The sequence below is a fragment of the Oncorhynchus kisutch genome, linkage group LG1, assembly GCF_002021735.2.
Source record: "Oncorhynchus kisutch isolate 150728-3 linkage group LG1, Okis_V2, whole genome shotgun sequence".
Lineage (NCBI taxonomy): Eukaryota > Metazoa > Chordata > Actinopteri > Salmoniformes > Salmonidae > Oncorhynchus > Oncorhynchus kisutch.
In genome coordinates, this window is record NC_034174.2 from 33,584,401 (window position 1) to 33,598,354 (window position 13,954).

Below are 13,954 nucleotides of genomic sequence, written 5' to 3' on the forward strand. Positions count from 1 at the left end.
GACATGGTAATCTACAGTTTAAAATATCTTTATTGTTGGGGTGATTCAGTTCATTTATCCTACAGCATATGTCATTTTGGTACACATATTAAGCTTATCACATAAGGCATGAAAACATGAGACATTGAAATTGGTTGAATGCATTTGCATGACATCAAATAACCATCTGCACTTTGGCCTAATTTAGAAACAAATAAAAGGCAGATAAAACATGACCTGTAAGGTCTCTGAGATGCTCTCCTCTACCCTTCAATGTGCCCCATCACTGCCAACCTCCCCACACTGAAAGCGGACAAAGTCCAGAACTCGTGCCCCCTGCTCCGTCAGGTACTGTGCCACTGTCCTACTAGGGTCAGGGAGGAAGGATTGGGGCAGCAGGCGCGTCTCCGCATCCCCACAGGGCAGGTCATCCATATTGCCCAGGGATACGGGGGCCTCTCCCACTACGTGCTGCCCTAGCTTCCTCCCCAGGGTATCCTGCGCCCCGTCCTTGCCCCCCTGGAACACCACGAGGGCGCCATATCGCCCCATGGCCATATCAGACTGACCCGCCACACCACCATGGATGTAGGAGCCGATATGCCAGCCTGCAGGGATACCAACCGTCACCGCCCGCCTCACTGACATGTTCTCACCCAGACGACCTGACAGGGGACGGGACAGGAAATGACAACTTCACTAACAGAGTAGTCTTCAATTTCCAAATAATGCTGCAGATAGAGGTTATTAAAGCTCAAATTCAATGAGAGCATCTCAATATTGATAAGAGTCTACTAAATTATTAAATGGCTATTTGTATTACTCACTCACCTATTGTAAGGGCCAGCTGATCAGCCAGAGAAGCACCTTCACCCAAGTTCAATTTCGAGAGGTCCTCTGCTGCCAGGAGACTCTGAAACCAACAAAGATAAATGCAGTTTTAAGTATTCCAACATGTATACTAGGGTGATGTGGCTACTGAGTGGGGGATGGTGTGGTAATGTGTCATACCTTCACATATCCAGTTTGGCCCTGGTTTTTACTGCTGTGGTGAGCCATGGTGGCAAACGCCACATCCTTCACCAGCTGTTGGAACTTCTCATTACGGGCAACAAAGTCTGTCTCACAGTTCACCTGCAACACACACAGACGTGGAGGACATTGAGATACAAATACTTCTGATCATTTTTACATTTGATCAAACTAAACAAATGAAGATGACTGTTAAAGCAGGTATTATTCAACTTGAATATTGTATGCAGACCTCATCAAGGAGGATGAGTGATAGGATCTCATTGAGTGAATGAGATCTGCTTACCTCTACCATGACTGCAGCTTTGTCTCCTACAAACAGACCAATCAGCCCCTCTTTGGCCCTCCTCCCCTCCAGCTTGCTGGCCTTGCTCCAGCCTTCTTTCTGGGCCTGCTCATGTAACCAGCTCTCTGCCTTGGTTGGAGAAAAACATTACACACATTATCCTAAATATACACTACATTTAAGTCAGCAGCTGCCCAATCCTGATCCAAGAGGCCTAGATTGTGTGCAAGCACTGCAGGGCAGGCTTTTGTTCCAACCAAGCACTAACTCACCAGATTGAAAAGTACTAAAACCATATTTGTTATTGTTGGGCTGGAACAAATCCTGCACCTCTCCAGGGCCAAGTTTACACATCCATCCCTGCTCAGCAAGCAAAGCTGTACTGAAAGAAGCAATGTTTACCTTTGTGATGTCATTATCACATTTCTCCAATGCTTTTTTGCAGTTAATGAATGTGTAGCCAGTACTTTTGCGTAGTTTCATAAGGAGAGCTTTCTCTGCAGCAAGAACTGGAAATCCTGTGTGTAAAGACTGTGCATGATGAACGGTGCAGACCTGGGATGGACAAGAAATTAGATTATCGAACGTTACATTTCAGTGAAGCCATCATCATTGCTAACAGATTAAATCAAATGTCCATGGTGACCTCTGGTCCTGGGAAGATATTTCAATTCACTGTGATGTTGCCAACAACACTCAAAGGCTAGCTGCAGAATTTGGAATACTTTAACGTTCTTGTCCCATACGTGGTTAGCTAGGCTAGGTACTGGAAGCTAGCTAGCTTCAAATCAACAGCTGACAGCAGCTTCAGAAAGCACAACCAGAAAATGCTGGATGCCAGCGCACCCTTTTCTTGCCTACCTTTGAGAACTCTGTTCTGATTGATCTGAAAACATACGTTAATGCCATTCTTGGAGCTTTTTATATATTCAAACCTCGATATTTCTCCTTATGAAAGCCGGAATGTCATTGAACCTAGCCGGGTAAGGCAAAGGAACATGGACAAACTTGAGCCAGGAAATGTAGCTATAAACGTTTGTTTAGCGCCATCTAACGTACTGGAATGCCTACCACACTGAGCCTACAATAGTTCGAAGGGGCTTCACTTCGGTGTAGAATGTATGTATACAAATAAATAAAAATCAGGGACGCAACTTTCACTGGACCACCCGCTGTATGACTCCCACCCGCTACTGCAAGAACTTGTCCCTTAGGCTTTTGTGATGCAGCACACTTGCCAGCAATTTTGCAACATATAGGGAATGTCAAAAGCGCAAAAATGACTTTAGAAATAGTTTAAATTACCAGAGATTCTCACATGGCCCTTATATCAGCCAATATGCTAGAAGTAGTTTGAAGAAAGCAGAGATGGAGAGACTTACACTTTCTATAGAGCTATTTTTATAGCATACCTTTTAGGAGTGGGAATATTTTCAGACGCAGAAATATGGGTGATCAATATGTTAGGACTATTTCTATACAGTGTAGTAAACTATTTAAGAAGTACATTTCCTTGGAAAGATAACTGATTCTCTGCCCATCCATAGGCTATAGCCTACTCTATTTAATTGAGACCACACGCGAACCTGATCTCGCAGGTATGGCTACTGCATTTGAAGCAGCAATAACGACGACAGCGACGTTGGCTACGTTTAGCATAGGACTATATGCACAGTCAGTACACAACACTGCTCATCAGGCCTTAGCAGGATCAGATGGTGACAGGAGTCCCAGCAGGGTCAGACAGCCAGAGATGACCATTCTATGGAGCTCATGTGAATTTTGTTGTATATTAACAATATCAGTGAATGATTAAAAAAAAAGTTACATCATTGAATTGATGGGTAGACCTCCAGTAGCTACAGGACAGCAGCTTTAGCTTAAAGCTACAGTCTGGGATCAAGGAATAATGCCTCCTCTTAGGAGGATCAGATGGCCACAGGGGTATCAGCAGGGTCAGGCAGCCAGGGAAGACCAGTCTGTGATGGAGCTGAGGTGAATCTTTGCAGATACACTTTATTTTCTCTGTGCAGCAAACACTGGACAAGCCAGCTATTTAAGGCACTTGGACAAACCTCCAAAGTTGATTTCCAAACTGTATCAAGGGTTGATAGCTTTTCCCGATGACACAAAACATGTAAAACAAAAATGTGAGGAAGACCTGGTATTGATGCTGAATGGATACAGATATGTTTGAATGCCCAGTCATGTTCATATCATCTCAGGCATCAATTACTGCAGTTTAAGACCATTCATAGAATGTACTTTATTCCAGTGAAACTGAATATCATGCACTCAGAAATGGCATTCCTCTGCTGGAGGTGTAAAACACCAAATGGGACATATTTGCATATGTGTCACGCCCTGGCCATAGAGAGGCTTTTATTCTTGGTTATTTTGGTTAGGCCAGGGTGTAACTAGGGTGGGCATTCTATGTTCATTTTCTATGTTTTGTATTTCTTTGTTGTTTAGCGGGTGTGGTTCTCAATCAGAGGCAGCTGTCTATTCTTGTCTCTGATTGAGAACCATACTTAGGTAGCTTTTTCCCACATGGGTTTTGTGGGTAGTTGATTTCTGTTTTGTGTTTTTTTATTTTCTTTCTTTCTTCTTCTTTCCCTTCAACTTTCAGGTCATTCCCTTTGTTGTTTTTGTATATAGTGTTCAGTGTCAATAAACAAAGATGAACACATACCACGCTGCACCTTGGTCCTCACCTTCTTCCACCAACAGCCGTTATGGTATTGTGAAGGCTGGCTGAATTCTGACAATTGTATGTTCTTTTTATCTCAGCATGTCTACTGATTCTCCCTCATCCCTGTTTTTGTTTTCTTGGAAATGTTTATACTGGAGACTGTCATCTGAAGAAACTGTGTAACCAGAAATGTATAGCCATTAATTGGAAGGTTGATTGTCCTCCCACAATGTTAAGTTACAGTTGAAGTTGGTAGTTAACATACATTTAGGTTGGAGTCATTAAAACTCATTTTCAACCACTACACAAATGTCTTGTTAAAAACTACAGTTTTGGCAAGTCAGTTAGGACATCTACCTTGTCATTTTTCCAACAATTGTTTACAGACAGATTATTTCACTTATAATTCACTATCACAATCCCAGTGGGTCAGAAGTTTACATACACTAATTTGACTGTGCCTTTAAACAGCTTTGGAAAATTCCTGAAAATGACGTCATGGCTTTATAAGCTTCTGATAGGCTAATTGACATAATTTGAGCCAATTGGAGATGTACCTGTGGATGTATTTCAAGGCCTACCTTCAAACTCAGTGCCTCTTTGCTTGATATCAATTTCCAAACGCCTGAAGGTACCATGTTCATCTGTACAAACAATAGTATGCAAGTATAAACACCATGGGACCACGTAGCTGTCATACCGCTCAGGAAGGAGACACATTCTGTCTCCTGGAGATAAACGTACTTTGGTGTGAAAAGTGCAAATCAATCCCAGATCAACAGCAAATGCCCTTGTAAAGATGCTGGAGGAAACAGGTACAAAAATATCTATATCCACAGTAAAACGAGTCCTATATCGACATAACCTGAAAGGCCGCTCAGCAAGGAAGAAGCCACTGCTCCAAAACCGCCATAAAAAAAGCCAGACTACGGTTTGCAACTGCACATGGGGTCAAAGATCGTACTTTTTGGAGAAAGTTCCTCTGGTCTGATGAAACAGAAATATAACTGTTTGGCCATAATGACCGTCGTTATGTTTGGAGGAAAAAGGCAGAGGCTTGCAAGCCGTAGAACACCATCCCAACCGTGAAACACGGGGGCAGCATCATGTTGTGGGGATGCATTGCTGCAGGAGGAACTGGTGCACTTCACAAAATAGATGGCATCATGAGAAAGTAAAAGTATGTGGCTATATTGAAGCAACATCTCAAGACATCAGTCAGAGTTAAGGCTTGGTCGCAAATGGGTCTTCCAAATAGACAATGACCCCAAGCATACTTCCAAAGTTGTGGTAAAATGGCTTAAGGACAACAAAGTCAAGGTATTGGAGTGGCCATCACAAAGCCCTGACCTCAATCCTATAGAAAATTTGTCGGCAGAATTGAAAAAGCATGTGTGAGCAAGGAGGCCTACAAACCTGACTCAGTTACACCAGCTCTGCCAGGGGGAATGGGCCCAAAAAAATTGCCCAACTTATTGTGGGAAGCTTGTGGAAGGCTACCAGAAATGTTTGACCTAAGTTAAACAATTTAAAGGCAATGCTACCAAATACTAATTGAGTGTATGTAAACTTCTGACCCACTGGGAATGTGATGAAAGAAATAAAAGCTTAAATAAATCAACCTCTCAACTATTCTTCTGACATTTCACATTCTTAAAATAAAGTCGTGATCCTAACTGACCTAAGACAGGGAATTTTTACTAGGATTAAATGTCAGGAATAGTGAAAAACTGAGTTAAAATGTAATTGGCTAAGGTGTATGTAAACTTCTGACTTCAACTGTATGTATCACTAGATTTGACTTATTACCAGATTAAGGACTGAGCAACTTTCATAAGGTCTGGTTGCCTTATACGGAATTCAGTACGAATAAAGGAGTCTGTATTGAAAACATGCCCACGTCAGGGGAGATCACTATTAAGGAAATCCCTAGCTGCTGGGCTGCTCAGTCCTGGCCCTGGGGTCTGCTGTCTTGTGGGTTGTCACTCTGGCCTTTGCCTAACACACCCAAAACGAATTAAATACATTTTTCATTTAGATCTTAAAGTTTTTTTTATGATGGTAAAAACTGTCTGAATGAAATCTGCCTAATGTATTGAATTATCAATACATTAGGCAGTTAATAGGAAGTGTCCAACTCTATTCTAAGCAATTCAGCTTGTTAGTCAGTTAGTTAGACTAGTTTATCATCCGTTTGTAGAGTATTCCTTTTTTTTATTGGCTCTAAGCCTAGTTAAATTGTATATGAACTCTACCAAAATAGCCAAAAGCTGAGCACATTATAGTTATTTCATGTCAACAAAAGCAGGGTGTAAACTGTTCTCTCTTGTTCCTTTTCTCTATCTTGCTCCACATCCTGCAAGGGCCGTTGTGACGAGAAGTACAACTCTCAGAACAAGTGCCACTGCAACTCCAAGTGCTCCCAGTATGACAACTGCTGCAATGACTATGTAGCCCTCTGTAATGGTGAGAGGGTACTGTGGCATTCTGATCTGGAGGCATGAAAACAAAACCATGTCCCTGAAACATATCCCACTGTCTACTACACCTAGGCACAGTTCATTTGAATCTCTTATTAGTTTGAGCTGGCCTTTTTTACATCCCGGGCAATTATCCACAACTGGTGAAATTCACATAGTGGTCAAGGTCTATCACAGTTGACAATACAGATACTCCTGCATCATATCTGAAAGAGTCCTTACTACACAACCATTGTGAACAAAATCAAAATGAACATACCGGCTCAATATTAGACCAGTCAGCTATTCACCTTTCTGTGGGCCATAGTGGCAGGATGGTTCACTAGTGTTTGAATCAGGGTGCCCTCAGTCTTTTACAGCAGGATGTGTGTTTGGCCAGTAGAGGTCATTGTTGTGTAATGTAAATTGTCACTAATCATGCACATCACAACAATCTTCAATAGGCTCCTTATGTGAAACACAGGACTCAGCAGTTCACACCACTTTTAGACATTATTGTTAAAATGTACATTTAAGCTAAAACATATTAATTATGACTTCTCTTCTAAGCACCCGCTCCAGGATTGTCCTGCCAGGGCCGCCGTGGGGAGAAATACAACTCTCAGAACAAGTGCCACTGCAACACCAAGTGAAGAGATCACAACAACTGCTGCAGCGACTACACCTCCCTCTGTGGAAATGGCTTAATTGTTACTCAAACTGTTACACCAAATTGTTTACAACCTTGGTACTGTATTTGTCCTGTAGTACAGTATAATGAGTTAATGACCCCACAACAACATCGAAATGACCTATGAAATGTTAAAACAATGTCATTACTTCTCTGTGCTACAACAGTACAATGATTATTCATGTAAACTGTTCCCCATGGTTCTGATACTGTATGTTCTATGGGTGGTAGGCTATTTTAGGTTCTATGGGTAGCAGTCCCTAAAATAAAGTGCTCCTTTCCTGTGTCTGTTAGGCTCTGGTGGTGGAGATACCGGCAGTAACATCACTGATCCCGTCTCTGTCTAAAGCTCTGTATGCTCTGGAATCCAACAAGCCCTCTGCGTCAGAGCTGATCATTGACTCCCAGGCCAGAGTGCCCGTCTCCCAGACCTGCTCCCAGAACAACCTTTGTTCTCTTATTCTTCTCTTCCTCTGTCTCTTATGTTATTTTTTTCTCTCACTATATCTTCACTCTTCTTTCTGTCACTGTCCAACCTCCCCCTTCTCTCTGCCCCTTGCTCTATGTCTTTCTCTCTCTCTGACCTATATCCTGACTGTGTTGTCTTCCATCCAGGCTGTTCCAGTTCCTGGACGAGGCATCTCTGTTCTCCAAGCCGTCATATGTTAGAGGGCCTCCCGAGAGGCGCAGCGGTCTAAGGCACTGCATCGCAGTGCTAGAGGCGTCACTACAGACCCGGGTTCGCCTGTTCATACCGCTATCATCCAAAAGGTGAGGTCAGTACAAGTGCATCAAAGCAGTACAAGTGCATCTCATTCACCCCTTTAGATTTATGTGTATTAGGTAGTTGTTGGGGAATTGTTAGATTACTTGTTGATATTAATGCACTGTCAGAACTAGAAGCACAAGCATTTCGCTACACTCGCATTAACATCTGCTCACCATGTGTATGTGACCAATAAAATTGTATTTGAATTTGATTTACAGGTAGGCTGTAATTGTGAATAAGAATGTGTTTTTATCCGACTTGCTTAGTTAAATAAAAAAACCAAAATATGCTGCCTTCATGGCCCTGCAGGACAACTACAAGAGGAACATAGGCACCACTGAGGACTTTACCCCCCAGCAGCTGGCTGAGTAGAACGCCTTCCTCAGGGAGACCATGTTCAACTGAGTTGGGCAGAGAGCTCGCCCTTCACCAAGAGTATTTACAGTGCCTAATGAAAGTCTACACACCCCTTGCACAGTCTTCGCATTTTGCTACCGTTGTACACAACCTACTCTACATTTCCAAAGTCAAAGAAAAATGATAAATGTTATTAAAATCAAATTGTATTTGTCACATGCGCCGAATACAACAGGCATTGGCACCTTACAGTGAAATGCTTACTTACTTACTTAGTCTGGGAGGCCCTTTCATTAGCTGTTCAGGAGTCTTATGGCTTGGGGGTAGAAGCTGTTTAGAAGCCTCTTGGACCTAGACTTGGCGATCCGGTGCCGCTTGCCGTGCAGTAGCAGAGAGAACAGTCTATGACTAGGGTGTCTGGAGTCTTTGACAATTTTTAGGGCTTTCCTCTGACACTGCCTGGTATAGAGGTCCTGGATGGCAGGAAGCTTGGCACCAGTGATGTACTGGGCCGTACGCACTACCCTCTATAGTGCCTTGTGGTCGGAGGCTGAGCAGTTGCCATACCAGGCAGTGATGCAACCAGTCAGGGTGCTCTCGATGGTGCAGCTGTAAAGTCTTTTGAGGATCTGAGGACCCATGCCGAATCAGTAACCAGTGTGACCTGACCTCCTCCCCAGGATGCTATGGCTGAGTTCTGGACGCACCCCCCCCTCCTTATGCTGATCCCTCCGCCTTTGTAGAACCAGACCGTGGATCATCGCCGGAGGCCCCGGACTGGGAACCGTCGCTGGAGACCCCGGACTGGGGACCGTCGCTGGAAACCCCGGACTGGGAACCGTCGCTGGAGACCCCGGACTGGGGACCGTCGCTGGAAACCCCGGGCTGGGGACCGTCGCTGGAGACCCCGGGCTGGGGACTGTCGATGGAGACCCCGGACTGGGGACCGCCACTGGAGGGCCCGGACTGTGGACCGCCGCTGGAGGCTCCGGGCTGGGGATAGCCGCTGGAGGCTCTGGACTGGGGACCGTCGCTGGAGGCTCCGGACTGGGGTCCGTCACTGGAGGCTCTGGACTGGGGAGCGTCGCTGGAGGCTCTGGACTGGGGAGCGTCGCTGGAGGCTCCGGACTGGGAATCGTCGTTGGAGGTTCCGGACTGTGGCCCGTCGTTGGAGGTTCCGGACTGTGGCCCATCTTTGGAAGTTCCGGACTGTGGCCAGTCATTGGAGGTTCTGGACTGTGAAACGTCGCCGGAAGCTCTGGACTGGGAACTGTCGCCGGAAGCTCTGGACTGTTGAGGCGCACTTGATACCTGGTGCGTGGTGCTGGCACTGGTGGTACCGGGCTGAAGACACGCACCTCAGGGCGAGTACGAGGAGCAGGAACAGGACGTACTGGACTCTGGAGGCGCATTGGAGGCCTGGTGCGTGGGACCGGTACAGGTGGCACTGGGCTGAAGACACACACCTCAGGGCAAGTGCAGGGAGGAGACACAGGACGTACTGGACTGTGGAGGTGCACTGGAGGCCTGGTGTGTGGTGCCGGCACAGGTGGTACCGGGCTGGTGACACGCACCTCAGGGCGAGTGCGAGGAGCAGGAACAGGACATACTGGACTCTGGAGGCGCACTGGAGGCCTGGAGCGTGCATCCTGGCTGGATGCACCGGGCTGAAGACACACACCTCAGGGTGAGTGCAGAGAGGAGGCACAGGTCGTACTCGACTGTGGAGGTTCACTGGACACCTGATGCGTGGGACCGGTACAGGTGACACCGGGCTGATGACACGCACCTCAGCACGCACGCTCTGCAGCGCTCTCAATGCTAGCACCTCTCTCCGGAATTTTGAACTCCTCATCTGACTCCCTGACTGGCTCTGGTTCGCTCCTCGGCTCCTCGGCTCCGAAACATAGAACACGAACCCACGAACACAAAAGGGAAAATGGCTACCTAAATATGATCCCCAATCAGAGTCAACGATAAACAGCTGCCTCTGATTGGAAACCATATCAGGCCACCATAGACATACAAATACCTAGACCTAAAAAATCACTAGACATACAAAAACCCTAGACAATACAAAAACTAGCATATCTACCCTCGTCACACCCTGACCTAACCAAAAATATAAAGAAAACAGAGATATCTAAGGTCAGAGCGTGACAGTATTATGTATATATACAGTGTTGTAACGATGTGCAAATGGTTAAAGTACAAAAGGGAAAATAAATGAACATCAATATGGGTTGTATTTACAATGGTGTTTGTTCCTCACTGGTTACCCTTTTCTTGTGGCAACAGGTCACAAATATTGCTGCTGTGATGGCACACTGTGGTATTTCATCCAGTAGATATGGGAGTTTATCAAAGTCGGGTTTGTCTTCGAATTCTTTGTGGATCTTTGTAATCTGAGGGAAATATGTGTCTCTAATATGGTCATACATTTGGCAGGAGGTTGGGAAGTTGTCACGGCTGACTAGGTGTGTAGATAGGAATCAGGCGCAGAGTGCAGAGAGGTCCAGGGGAAAGATGCACTTTAATGCGGCACCAAAAGTAAATGCCCAAACACGCAGGGCTCAAAACACTGACCAACCCAAAACAACGGGTAACACGGTCCAGAGCACAAACAACACCAACGACACAAACGTGAACATCAAAATAATCCCGCACAACAAAGGGACGGGTTCCACACGCTAAATAGGGAAGCAAATCAAGGACACACAAAATAGGAACAGGTGTAACTCATGAGACAAAACTAACCGAAAAGAAAAAGGGATCGGTGGCGGCTAGTAGGCCGGTGACGACGACCGCCGAGCACCACCCGAACAGGCGGGGGAGCTAACTTCGGGGGGAGTCGTGACAGAAGGGCAGTTCAGTTTCCACCTCATTTTGAGGGCAGTGTGCACATAGCCTGTCTTCTCTTGAGAGCCAGGTCTGCCTACGGCGGCCTTTCTCAATAGCAAGGCTATGCTCACTGAGTCTGTACATAGTCAAAGCTTTCCTTAAGTTTGGGTCAGTCACAGTGGTCAGGTTTTCTGACACTGTGTACTCTCTGTTTAGGGCCAAATAGCATTCTAGTTTGCTCTGTTTTTTTAATTAATTATTTCCAATGTGTCAAGTAATTATCTTTTTGTTTTCTCATGATTTGGTTGGGTATAATTGTGTTGCTGTCCTGGGGATCTGTGGGGTCTGTTTGTGTTTGTGAACAGAGCCCCTGTGTCACGTTCTGACCTTTATTTCCTGTGTTTTGTATTTAGTTAGTATGGTCAGGGCGTGAGTTGGGAGGGCAGTCTATGTTTGATTTTCTATGATTTGGGGTTTTCTATGTTTCGGCCTAGTATGGTTCTCAATCAGAGGCAGGAGTCATTAGTTGTCTCTGATTGAGAAACATACTTAGGTAGCCTGGGTGTCACTGTGTGTTTGTGGGTGATTGTTCCTGTCTTTGTGTTTTGCACCAGATAGGGCTGTTTAGGGTTTCACACGTTTCTTGTTTTGGTTGTATCAGTTGTTCATGAGTAAGTTTACATATTAAAAGAACCATGGACACTTACCACGCCGCATATTGGTCCTCTGATCCTTTTCGCCTCTCCTCTTCGGAAGAAGAGGAGGAAATCCCTTACAGAATCACCCACCCAACTCGGACCAAGCGGCGTGGTAAACAGCAGCGACGACAGCAGCAGCAGCAGAAACAACAGCAACAACAGCGGCCAGAATCACAGGACTCCTGGACATGGGAGGAGATACTGAACGGAGAGTGACCCTGGGCAAAGGCTGGGGAACATCACCGCCCGAAAGCTGAGCGGGGGCGATATGAGGAGGCAGCACGGCAGTGCGACAGGTACGAGAGGCAGACGAGGTGTGGTACTAAGCCAGGTAGCAGACCTGAGCTCACTCCTCGTGCTTATGATAAGCAGCGCATTACTGGTCAGGCACCGTGTTATGCGGTTAAGCGCACGGTGTCGCCAGTGCGTGTCCATAGCCCGGTGCGCTATAGGGAAGCCCCCCGAAAGAACCATGGACACTTATATATTGGTCCTCTGATCCTTTTCGCCTCTCCTCTTCGGAAGAAGAGGAGGAAATCCCTTACACCCTGGACCAGCTATGTTAGGGGACTCTTCTCCAGGTTCATCTCTCTGTAGGTGATGGCTTTGTTATGGAAGGTTTGGAAATCGCTTTCTTTTAGGTGGTTGTAGAATTTAATGGCTCTTTTCTGGATTTTGAAAATTAGTGGGTATCAGCCTAATTCTGCTCTGTATGCATTATTTAGTGTTTTACATTGTACACAGAGGATATGTTTTGCATAATTCTGCATGCAGAGTCTCAATTTGGTGTTTGTCCCATTTTGTGATTTCTTGGTTGGTGAGCAGACCCCAGACCTCACAACCATAAATGGCAATGGGTTCTGTAACTGATTCATGTATCTTTAGCCAGATCCTAATTTGTATGTCAAATTTTATCTTCCTTTTGTTCACTCTCTTTCTAAGTGGACTTCCTACCCTGATGTTCTTGGGATGCAGTTTACGTGGGATGGCTACTTCAAGCAGGTTGGTTCTGCCATCATTGGCTGCAGTTCTGAGTTGGCCATGTACAGTCTTTGCTACATCACCCGTCCAGGGAAACAGCGAGTACTCTTTGTGTGTGTGTCAATTATTTTTCATTATCTACCAAAGATGATGTACACACTATTCAAAGCCATTGCTGTTCTCCATTTCCATCCATTTTGGACCGTGTGTCCCATTATGTCTCATTATGCTTGTGTACTGTATATGTGTGTTTGTGCTTGTTGCCATTGAGTGTTATGATTTCATCTGGTTTTCTGTCCAGGTGTAAACAGAGCCTGGGAGGGAAGCCACTGGTGATCCAGACCTACACCTGGGAACACTCCTCCTATGGGAATGGGAAGAAGTACATCGGCTCCGCCTTCCCTGCCATGCCCTAGAACTGAAGCACACAGCAGCCACTCAGCATTCAACAAGCTAGCAACAGTCTGTCAATCACATCCCGCATCAAACTCAACAATGTCCAATCTTAGTCCTGATACATAAGAGCATTTCATTATTTGTATTTGTAAATGGGTTCCATTTTTGTAAATGGGACAATTCATGTATGAATGTTTTGCGCTCACTATAAATGTATTGCAGACATTCAGCATTCAGATTGATATTTGAAGGCAAATTTCCTGTGTCAGCGGAGACTGCATTTTGTAAACACTGTATATATCTGCTCAATCGGAAATTACCTTGGCATGTCTATTGCACAATCTATAGCTTCAGCAATACATGTTGAATATAGCCCTTAGTCAAGCAATGAAGAAATCTGCAGGGTATGAGAATCCCATGCACTCCTGAGGGCATGATCAAACTAAGCCCAACGGGGCTGAAAATTGGCATTTACACGCTCCTATAGCGGGCACATGGGGACACCCCACCACTAAGAGGATGTGTGCATCTGACACAATCGCTTACTGTCTTACCCCCCCAAAAAATTAAGCAAAAAAATAAGCAGTCTCCTGCACTCCTCACCGATAAACGAATGGAAACTAATGGAAACAAAAACACATTTAGCAGATCCAATTCTGCTTGACCTACTCCAAACAGTACCCACTAGCTAAACCTGTTCCTATCAGCTGTCCGTAAAGCCCTGTGTGTCCCACCCCAGCTGGGGGTGAGGATCTGCGTGTGTGAGGCTGCTT

The 13,954-nt window shown here is 45.4% G+C and overlaps 2 protein-coding genes across 2 annotated transcripts; one reads left to right on the forward strand and one right to left on the reverse strand.

Moving 5' to 3' along the window:
- Nucleotides 1-9: 9 nt before the first annotated feature.
- tsfm (Ts translation elongation factor, mitochondrial) lies at nt 10-2,319 on the reverse strand. Its single transcript, XM_020502251.2, has 6 exons — nt 2,159-2,319; nt 1,700-1,852; nt 1,298-1,426; nt 991-1,113; nt 811-892; nt 10-644 (listed from the first exon to the last, which is right to left on the reverse strand). The coding sequence occupies exons 1-6, from the start codon at nt 2,204-2,206 to the stop codon at nt 250-252; spliced, it is 930 nt and encodes a 309-aa protein (XP_020357840.1). The 5' UTR covers nt 2,207-2,319; the 3' UTR covers nt 10-249.
- Nucleotides 2,320-3,229: 910 nt separating this feature from the next.
- endou (endonuclease, polyU-specific) lies at nt 3,230-13,201 on the forward strand. The gene is made up of 6 exons (XM_020465986.1): nt 3,230-3,292; nt 6,353-6,463; nt 7,434-7,590; nt 7,911-7,915; nt 12,747-12,883; nt 13,087-13,201. The coding sequence occupies exons 1-6, from the start codon at nt 3,230-3,232 to the stop codon at nt 13,199-13,201; spliced, it is 588 nt and encodes a 195-aa protein (XP_020321575.1).
- The last annotated feature ends 753 nt before the right edge of the window (nt 13,202-13,954 follow it).